Here is an 11,189-nt window from a genome sequence, read left to right as displayed (position 1 = left end):
GACTGTTGAAGGAGGCTTCTCGTAACACTATTTTCTCTTTAGTGTAGTTCTAAAATTATACAGTCAAAAGCTAAAAATAATAAAAAGAATTTTAAGACATGCTCGACCTGTGGCTAGAGAGGTCACAGGCCCTAGAGGAGACACATACACACACACACACACACACACACACACACACACACACACACACACACACACCCTGCTGATGTTCTGCTAAGTGACATGCTTGTCAAACTGTCTCCTAAATGTTTGTTTATGCTCATAGATTTGTGCTGCTTTTAGCCCTAGTCAGAAAAGCTTTTTGCAGAGGGTGATGGAGAAGGCAGAAACTCATTCCCGGTCAAAGTGCTGAGAGTAAGTGACTGTTGGATGCTTGGCCCTTAATGGGACATCTGGGTCACTTCCCACCCCAAGGATCAGTGAATGTTTCAGAAGAGTAGATAGAATGTGGGAGCCAGAGGACACTGAGGAGTGCAGTGAAATGCTGTCCCTGAAAATGACATAGCCATTGTCCCTGGGAACTCACACAGCAGTGGCCATCTACACAAGACTGGGCTTGTCAACAATCCATCATGGTTGGGGCAGGGGTTCATGAGGTTCCATCCCTGCCAGAGAAGCTAAAGGCAGTTAATTATTGCTGAGTGTAGGAACGTGTGTGTGTGTGTGTGTGTGTGTGTGTGTGTGTGTGTGTGTGTGTGTGTTATACTCATAAAGGTAGTAATAAGTGGACAAAAACTGATAGTGACAGTGGTAAGTACAGTGATGTCATAATATACTTCTTGATGCTAAAGTTTCTTAGGAACTTCACATTAAAAAAAAATCAGGAACGCAGCTTTTTTAAACTTCTACTGACCTTAGAGGTTAGCAAGTCTAAACTTGTCTCTGGGTTATGAGTCCTAAGGGGTTAGCTGGTCTATCCTTGTCTCAGAGTTATGAGGCAGCTTTGGTAGAGGTTCACATTAAACTGTGACTCCCAAAGCTAAAAAACAAACCAAAAAAAAAACAAAAACAAAACAAAACCTAACTGCTTTTCTCTTGTACTAAAGTTGAAAAGTATTTTTTAAGCATGATCATTTTCCCTGAAGAACCAAGACTCCTGGGATTTGATTATTTATCTTCTTAACTGTTGTTTTCTTGGGACAGATTCTGATGATGAGTTCAGTTATGAAGAAAGTGCTTCCAATTACCTATGTCAAAATCAAACGCATCACCCAACTTTTTAGCTCCCTGCCAAAACAGGCAAAGCATGTGTCTGTCAAAATAAAAAAAATCATCCCTTCACCACTTTTTTCCTATTCAGGAAACGATCTGTACCTCTGAAATTGCTGTATTATTATTATTATTATTATTATTATTATTATTATTACCCATGGTTTGCAAGTGTGCTAAAAATGCTTCTTAGAGAATTCTCACCACTTGTGAGATATTGTTCTATCCCAAACACATTATTGATACTTGCGACTTACTCCCACAAACAAAAGCATTCTCTTGATCTATGATCCATCCTTCTATTCCCAGAGTTCTTTTTTGTTCTGTTAGACAGTTGGCTTGAAGGTCTTCTCATTGGCACATTTGGGTTCTTCCTAGCCCCAGGAGTACATATCTAACCTCTGATGCTGCTTGTATTTACACTGGATACTGAATTCTCTAGGTCTATTTTCTTTGTCTAGAAAGCAAAAGGACAACAGACCCCAAGATCTGTTGATCTCTGTAATTTTATAATCCCTGGGGTCTCTGCACCGGTTAAGCTAATGAGGGATTGGGTCAACCATATTTACTTCTTGTTCAGCCTCTTGGGTCTGTGTTCTTAACAAAATGATTCTTCATTGGAGAATTCTACAGCCTAAAGTCTATGGAAGGAAGTTTGGTTTATTTATTGTTTTTGTGGATGAGTGTGTTTGAATTATACCCTTATACTGGCCCTTTGAGTCTACCTACATCTTGATTCTAATCCTCAAGAGTTTAGTTATGACCAGGAATAAAAGCAGATCTTCATTACCATGATGCAGTGGGAATTGTTTAAGGTTTATTTTTAAACCAAGCCCTTATCTGAACCTCCTGAGTCTTGCTTACCACATCTGAGACCATCTGTGGGCACCACCGCTGCTGCGGTTCAGATGGAGCACACACTGGCTCTCTATACACAATTACTCAAGCAGCTGGATATGCTTCTTGTGTAGTTTTTCTCCCTCACATCACAATTTTGGAGGCTGTCTCAAGAAACCAGTCTTTCCCACATTGAAACAGTATTGTGAAGGTTCAGTAAACCTTTTAAAAATCCATACTAAGTACCCCAACAGAAGAAACGTAACATAAGGGAGTAACTCGTTATCGAAGTTTTCTAAAAATGTGTTAGAGAAGCTCCTTAAAAAGCATCAGTTTAGAAGAAGCTACCCTTATCTACTAGGGATGAGGTGCTAGGCTACCATGGCTACCCTGTGGGAGCTAAAATCTTGGAGATGGGACCACACAAAGGGATCTAGAGGCATGGCAAGAGTTGCCTGATGGAAAATGGATCACAGAGTGCAGATCCCAGACAGGAGCCGGAGTCCCAGAGGGATCACAGCCCCTGTTACATGTCTTCCCAAAGAAGAAAGGAAAAAAAAACACCCTTGCTTCTTCTGCTCAGCTCCCATTTCTTGAGAGGAACTCCCATTGGCTGAACCTAACCAATAGGCAATGGGCAAGGGAGTCTGGGAAATTCAGGATAGCCCTTGGGGATTCAAACAGTGAAGGGCAGGGAATGGCTCAGAGCAAATGGGCAAATAATCTGCCCAAGAATAGGGGCGGGGCAGATACCCAAGTAGCCACTAAGCATAAGAAATTACGTTCAACTGCACTAGGAGTTGAGGACACACAGTTTTGATACAGACAAGTTTAAGTGCTGATGACTATGCTTAGCAATGGGAATGCTTATCCGCAATAGTGGGAGAGCAAGTTGAAGAACCATTGACCCTGTCTGATACGCTGATGCTGAGCACGCCCTGGTTTCTGGGAGCTCCGAGTCCAGAAATGCATCCTCAGGAAACTGCAGCAACATGCACTAGGAGACAGCTGCATTGGTACTGTGGACACTACTCAAATGTCCACCAAGAGAGTGGCTGTCATGTACTTTATTCTTATAATAGAACACTGAAATGAATGAACTGCAGAGATACACCATGAATGTCACGGACATAATTGTGAGCAAAAAAGAAAAGCATCAGAAGAACCTACCTCAAAATGATATTTATAGAATTTTTTAAATTTGCAAAATTATGTGCACAGTTTACAGGCTAAATCATACATACATGGCAAGACTATAAAGAAAAAAGTACTGGGGTAGATGAGAAGGCTCAGGGGATAAAGACACTTGCTGCTGAGCCTGATGATCAGAATTTAATTCCTGAAACCCAGAAGTTGGAAAGAGAGAACTGACCTCCACGACTTTTACTATGGTGTGCACATGCACTTAGGCGCACGCGCGCACGCGCACACACACACACACACACACACACACAAACACACACACACAATTTTAAATAAAAGTTATGAAAGAAAAACCAATTACCAGGAAAGGAATAATCAACTGAGGTCTAAGTTCAGTGGTTGAACACATGCTGAGCATATTTAAGGCCCTGAGTTCGATTCCCACCACTGAAAAGAGAGGACAAAGGATTGATAAATAGTTCAGAGGAGTGGTTACCTCTGGCAGGAAAAAAGGTGGCCATGACCAGAAGAAACCTACAGTACATCTACTCTTAATTTTTAGGTACAGAATATTTTGTCATTAAAAGCAAGACTTTAGAAGCCCCAAAGGTTCATTTCTCCTCCTCCCTAATTGTTACTGGGAGTATTATTTTATTGTACTTAATTAAATGTTATCTCATCCACTCACACCAAGTTCTTTACCGAGACTGTCACTGGCATCTTCACTTGTGGTTAATAACCTTGGCCCAGTTATCGATCCTGCATATGTTGTCAGTTTCTACATCTACAGGATGAGGGTACTGGGAATGCCCACTTCATAGGGTGATTACCAAACTAGATTGAATATGAGAAATGCTTATTCCAATAGTCTGGTAACCAGAGATCTGCAGATGCCACTCCATTTCCCACATTGCCTCAGCTTGAAGTGTCCACTCTCCCCACTGCCTTTCCTTAATGTGACCATCTGAGGACCTCTAGTCCAGTATCTGAAGACCCTTCCTGTAGCTAGAGTTTTCCTACCTGGCCCACAGTCAGGACAAATCTCTCTCACCTGCCAGTCCCACAGTCGCTCAAACCCGACCAAGTAAACACAGAGACTTATATTGGTTACAAACTGTATGGCCGTGGCAGGCTTCTTACTAACTGTTCTTACAGCTTAAATTAATCCATTTCCATTAATCTGTACCTTGCCACATGACTCGTGACTTACCGGCATCTTCACATGCTGTTTCTCATCATGGCGGCTAGCAGTGTCTCTCTGACTCAGCCTTCCACTTCCCAGCTTTATTCTCCTCCTTGTCCTGCCTACACTTCCTGCCTAGCCAATGGCCAATCAGTGTTTTATTTATTGACTAATCAGCAACACATTTGCCATACAGAACATCCCACAGCACTTCCCCCCTTTTTTTTTCAAAAAGGAAGGTTTTAACCTTAACAAAGTAAAATTACATATAATTTGGGAATTTGGGCATAGCTTCTCTTACTACTTCCTGCTGGAGGGGGGCACTGTATCTAATGTGGACACAAAGAAAATTTTAGGATTATGGAATAGTCCATGAGGGTGTATCATCTGAGCCAGTTGCCTTCAAATCGTTCTGGATGTTGGATCATCTGGGCCATGGTGTCATCGGAGACCTTTCAGGGGGTCTTGGCTGGTCAAATCTGATGTATCTTAATCTGGAACAAATCCATAGCCTTTGGCTTTCTGTGGGAACAAAAGCAGAGCCTCCTTTCCAAAGTAACATATCCTTACATGCAAATTTTGAAGTCAAGATATCTTTAAAGTATACATATTGGTTTAACTCAGCTTTCTTTACAAATATCTCTCTGCAGTTAAGAATCCCAAAGACAACACAATCCAGATTCTCTGTGTAATATTCATCTTTATGTGGCTTATTTTTTATATTAATTTTACTGTCTCTTTAAAGACTTTATTTTTTTTTTGGTTTTTCGATACAGGGTTTCTCTGTGTAGCTTTGAGCCTTTCCTGGGACTCACGTGGTAGCCCAGGCTGGCCTCGAACTCACAGAGATCCGCCTGGCTCTGCCTCCCGAGTGCTGGGATTAAAGGCGTGCGCCACCACCGCCCGGCTTATTTTTTAAAACTATGTATTTGTTTATATAAATGTATATATCACCTTTTTTTTTCTCTTTCAAGCTTACGTATATTTTACACACGTTATAAACTATTACATCTGAATCTGTCTTATTGTGAATCTATTGCTTTAAACTGCAGCAGCTGTAGCTGCTGGCTCCGCCCACCTCAGCTTACCATCATGGCCATGATTTACCACCAGTTCTGGGAGCTATTGGGGATCTATGCTTTTAGCCAAGCAGCGTGTAGCCCAGAAACCTCTTTTTTTTGTTTTGTACTAGCAAAGTCTAAAACCACCACGCAGCTTAATGTGCCTCTTGCAGAGGCCTCATTCCCGCCACACGGCAGGTCGAGTGCGCATGCTAGGAACCCACCAGTAGCTCAAACCGGCAGCTGCTGCTCATTTGAGAGAGACAATTAGGAACTGTTTTTAGCTCCATTTTAGAATCTTTTTTCTCAGTTTTTAGGTGGAAACTCTTGCCAACACGTTGGACGCCATTTGTATCTAGAGTTGCCCAAGTCCATTTCTCCTTCTAAATACATAAACTCCTGTTGCCTGTACCATTTTATGAGACATATTCTATCATTCATTCACTGATCCAGAAAAACCATTCCAGGTTATCCACACACAGAAATCAGTAAATGATCACTTCCCCATGGAGCTTGCATTCTGGAGGGCAGTGGAGAAGAGAGAAGTAGATGGAGAGAAAAGGAAGAGGAGAGGAAGGGAGGGAGGGAGGGAGGGAGGGAAGTGGAGAGACGGACCATAATTATCTAATCCAGGTGTGCTGGGTTCTGTCAGGAAAGGGTGAGGGGTGTCTAGGAAACCTGCTGCAACGGAAGATCGTCTAGACCATTCAGTTCAGAAAGACAGATTTCTTAAAGAAGATGACAGTGAAGGACAGACATGAAAGATATGCCACCATTTATTGTCACCACTAACAATACGTGTTTAGGCTTTGTAACTTCAGTAGAGTATCAGTGCACATGTACCCAAGGAACAAACAGCGTCAGGGGCAACGAGTATTAAATGTCAAATCCTGAGTGAACAGGATGGACGACATTATGCAGATATTTCGAGGGATAATCCTGAGAGAGACTGAGAGACAGACTGAAATAAAATGTGAATTCTGATGAGACAGTTAAGTGAAGAACGGAAATAAGACAGAGAGAGTGGGGGGATATCCTAGTCCTGTTGTGGAGCCACACACCCATAATTCCAGCACTTGGAAGTCTAAGGTAGGAGGTTTGAGAGTTCAAGGCCAGGCTGAACTACATAGCAAGGTTTTGTATTTAAAACAATAATAATAATAAAAAGTATTTCCTTTTACTAAAAACTTTTTTCATACAGTATTTTATTATGTTTCCCCCAGCTCCTCTCAGTTCCTCCTCACCGCCCTGCTCCCCGACTTTATGTCCTTTTTCTCTTTCTCTCCCTCTTTCAAATAAAACAAAACAAAAAGCAAGAAATAAAACCAAAACCCTTCCAAAATAAATAACAAAAAACCACAAAAATAAAAGTCGGCAAAAGCCCAATGAGAAAAGAAAAAAAAAAAATCCAAAGCAAAGCAAACTGAAACAAAAAGACCACAGAAGCACCACCGAGTTCGTTTTGAGCTGGCCAACTACAGCTGGGCATGGAGCCTGCCCTGGAGTGTGGTTGGTAAACCCAGTGATAGGTCATTGGAGAAAACTGGTTTTTCCCTTTGCTAGCAAGTGTCAGTTGCAACAAGCAGTGCTCTGAGTATGAGTTTGGCCAGACTGGAGGAGACAAGACCGGTTTAGACAGGTTGGTGTAAACAGGGATAAGTAGGAAGGGAGTTAAAGAGCAAGGGTCACATCATAGAGGACTTGCTTTCTCTAGACGGAGATTTCTCTTGCGATCACTGCCTTCTTCGACACTCTCTTGAAAGCCTTGAACCCCTCTCCTAAGGCAAAAAGTGTGTTTGTAAAGACAGCAGCGGCCTTCAAGGGGCGCCAACTCTGGTGGGCAGGTGCAGTAGCAGGTGCTGCTTGCTGTTAACGTTTCCCACTGTTTGAGACTTACGGGAGAAAGCCATTCACAGAACACCATTTCCTGCTGTTCTTCAACTCCCCCCCGCCCCCCCCCACACACTACTATCAGTTACACTGAACTTTGAAGCATTCTTGCGTTCTCTACCTCTGTTCTGTCACATCTACCTCCCTTGGTCAGATTTCCACCCATTTTTCAAGTCCCACTTGACCAGCTGCCTGTCTGGAAGCGTCGTCTGACCTTCTGTGCGTTTTACTCTTGAGTTACTGTTTAGGTTTCATCTCTTCCACAGCTCCGTAGTAAACACCAGAAGGCTAAAATGCTGCTCTAGCATCCTCGCTCATGCAGTGCCCAGTTACTGTGATACGTGCTCTCTGTAGCCACTAAATGCCAAGAGCCTGGGAGGGGAACGGAACTAGGATGGGTTTGGAGCCACATGGACCGCTGGAACCTGGAAAGTTGACTTAGACTCATCCTGACGGTAACAGGCACCTTTGGGGAAAACGGATGTGGGCTATCTCAAGTATACATCCTATAATCAACAAATAAGAGTTTACAATATAAAACGTTTACCTCTAGGTAACGTTGCCCTATTTGTGATAGTGTTGTCCGACGGACAGAATAAGGACTGAATTTCAGATTCTAGATGCAGACTTCCACATTTCGACTGAATTGTTATTACTACACCAAAAAAAAAATTTTTTTTTGCAAAGGTCAAAATGGTTAAAACGCCATAAAAAGTAGTATAATCGCTAGGATAACTGTTACTTTAAGTACTGTTTGACAACTTCTCGTCAACCTCCAAGGTGCCTTTATTCCACCTTTTAGGTGCCTTTATTCCAAGCGTACACTTCCCCAAGCCGAAGTGGGCAGGGTTGGGCGCACATTTCCAGCCCGCCACGATATGAAGTTCTCTCTCGCTGCCTTGTCTATCTACACCGCGGGGCAAGTCCTAAACCGACAGAGCCGCACTTTCCCAACTTCACTGAAGAAGAGGGGGAGCGGGTACCCCATGCACTGTGGTTTTCCTGAGCACTCTTCCCGCCTTCTGGAGGTCCCAAGCCGGCACAGATGTCTGCAGTGGGTGGGGGAATCCTGCACGCCCCCGCTTGGTCCACAGGCGCAGCTCTGATTGGTCGAGGGCGGCGGGGGCGGGGCCTGCTCGCCCCAGAGGTTGCCCCAGAGGCACCGTGAAACCGGCGGGACTCACCCCAGGAGCCGGTGCCGGGAACAGAGGCCTGGGACTGGAGATGGGGACGCGCTGGGCCACCCCGGGCCGAGCGACGGGGCTACTAGTGCTGTTGCTGCGGTGCTTCGGGCTTGCGGAGCCTTTCGAGCGCTCAGGTAACCGGGCGGCCTCGACGATGCTGTTCTGAGCATTTGCCTCCTCCGGGTCAGGTCACAGTCGTCTCTGGAGTGGACAAGCGGGGAGGTCTGGCCTAGGAGGGCGGCGGGCAGGGCTGTGTGGTGCGAAGGAACCCTCTGCCTAGAAGAGGCCTTGCCACAGTCTTCCCAGAGTCTTCTCTGCCTCTTGTTCCTCGATTGTCCCCTAAAAGCGTGCTACCCTGGGGCTCCCCATTTTTCCCTTGCATCCCTGTCGCCCCATGGTCATCTTGACCCCTCCATGATGAGGATGAGCCTTCACCCACACCGCAAGGATTCCCAGAGATCCTGACTTCACCGTGGCCACTGAACGCATTGGAAAGGAAGCCAGGTTCAACCATCGCCTCCAGAAGTCAGCCAAGAGTCTTAGGATGCCCTTCCCTGCCACCGGGAGCAATGGCCCTTCTAATTTGGTTATTATCTCCAAACGCTCCCCACTGAGGCAGGTGGCCCCCAGATAGAAGTGCAGATCACTTCCTGTCAGTGGGGAAAGGATGCTTTCTGTAAAGCTCAGGGTGGTGCCAGCACCACCAACCCACTTACGTTTTGCTTTTACTTTCTCTTTTTCCTCAGCAAAAGGTGTGCCAATGACCTTGTTACTTGATTCTGGTATATAACTGACAGTCTAAAGGCCGCCGACATTCACCCACTGTTTCTGCTGTCTTGCCCGAGTGAAAAAGGAAAGATGGTCAAGATGGGTTTTAGGAATGTGGCTCTTGAGTGTGGCTCTTGCTTTCTTCGGAGCTAAGCTTAGTTACCCTCTGATGTAGACTGTCCAAAGTTACGGGGAGAGTTTCCTGAAAGGTGGGTGTCGTCAACCTGTCAGCACCAAGAACCTTTGATGTGTTCTGTCTTGACTCACTCCACCAAAGGAGATATTAACAGTAAAATCTTTTATGGATATGAAAATTCAATTCTGTCTACTGCACAATCCAAGGAGAAAAATCTAGCTGCAGCAATTTACAGCGAAGGCATGCTGACTTCTAGTCACTCTCCCCCGCCCCACTCTCCCGGCTTCCATCCACGTCTGTGAGTCCTGTTTCATTGCCTCACAAATTTTTAGGTTTCCTTCATTTTCAAATGGCCTGGTTGAGGTTTTTTATTCGTTTGTTTGTTTGTTTGTTTGTTTGTGGCCAACTCAACACAAGCTACTCTCATCTGGGAAGAGGGACCCTGGTTGAGAAAATTCCTCCATCAGACTGGCCTGTAGGCAAGTCAGTAGAGCATCTTCCTAATTAATGGTTAATGAGGGAGGGCCCAGCACACTGTGTGTGGGGCCACCCCTGGACAGGTGCTCCTGGATAGCAAAAGAAAGCAAGCTGAGCAAGCCAGGGGAAGCAAGCCAGTAAGCAGCATTCCTCCATGGCCTCTGCCTTGAATTCCTGCCATGAGTATGATATGGAAGTGTAAACTGAAATAAACTCCCTCTTCCCCGAGTTGCTTTTGGTTGTGGTATTAATCACAATGGTAGGAACTCTGACTAGAACACCGCGGTCTCCACAGTCTATATCCTGTCTCATTGACCCACAGCAAAAAATGCTGGGCTTAAGTCTCTTCCCCCTGGACTAGGTCCCCACAGGTATTTATTTTCCTCCTTCGTCACTTCTAACAGCTGCCGAGGTGGCTTTCTCCCATCTTCAGGCCAGACTTGTGGCCTTATATTGGGGTGAACATATAAAGGGGTGTGTGTGTGTGTGTGTGTATGCATGCGTGCACGGAGGCCAGAAAGCCAGAGAAGGATGTCCCATCCCCTGTTCTATCTCTCCACCTTGTACTCTTGAGACCGGGTCTCTCACTGTGCCTGAAGTTCACCAGCTTGTCCAGGCTGGCTGGTCCTGGGATCTCTCTGCCTGTCTCTCCCCCAAAATTGTGGGCTTGCGGGAATTCCTCTTTTTTTTTCTTTTTTTAATATAATGTGGGCACTGGGGATTCAAACTCAGGTCCTCATGCCTGAGCCACAGTCACTCTTGTCCATTGAGTCATCCATCTCTCCAGCCCAGAACTGGAGTTGGAACTTCCATCTCTTTTGTCAACTTGTTTGGCGGTGGGTCAGATCCAGGATGCTAGCAATGGCAAGCACTGGGTCACATGTGTGCAGGAAGCTTGGGCAGCTTGGTCCTGGCCACCCAAATGCTGAAAGTGTATCTCTCTGTTCTTGGGGAGATGCCAAGTTTCCTTTCCTTTTGCTTCCTTGGAGAGCTAACGCCATGAAGTAATGTGATCCTTTAGGGATTTCTGAGCATCTCACCAGCCCACCACCTGTCTGGGATTATGGCTTTCTGATACCTAGTATGCTGTCATGGAACCACTTGTCTCTTCAGGACTTGTGTTGAACTAGCAAATCCAGACTTCTGATTGTCTCCCTCTACATCTGTATGTCCTTTACATTTGACAGAGATCACAAAACACTTAGCAAAGTAAGCTGTGGAAATTCCCTGGGAAGACCGGTGCTGCCATTTTGTTCCCTCCACTTCCCCATTTCCCCTTTTTCCTTCCTGTGATCTGTGGT

The 11,189-nt window shown here is 45.0% G+C and overlaps 1 protein-coding gene across 2 annotated transcripts in view; it reads left to right on the top strand.

Annotated features, from left to right (window-relative positions):
- The first annotated feature begins 8,496 nt into the window (after nt 1-8,496).
- Ly75 (lymphocyte antigen 75) overlaps nt 8,497-11,189 on the top strand; it is a 132,339-nt gene continuing 129,646 nt past the window's right edge. For both annotated transcript variants that reach the window (XM_052724695.1, XM_052724693.1), the window contains exon 1: nt 8,497-8,641. In XM_052724695.1, coding sequence (XP_052580655.1) covers nt 8,548-8,641 — 94 coding nt within the window. In that variant the 5' untranslated portion in view covers nt 8,497-8,547. The remainder of the gene's footprint in view (nt 8,642-11,189) is intronic.

The sequence above is a fragment of the Peromyscus californicus genome, unplaced genomic scaffold, assembly GCF_007827085.1.
Source record: "Peromyscus californicus insignis strain IS unplaced genomic scaffold, ASM782708v3 Scaffold_7__1_contigs__length_154581171, whole genome shotgun sequence".
NCBI classification, from domain to species: domain Eukaryota; kingdom Metazoa; phylum Chordata; class Mammalia; order Rodentia; family Cricetidae; genus Peromyscus; species Peromyscus californicus.
This window is presented reverse-complemented; position numbering and strand designations above follow the sequence as displayed.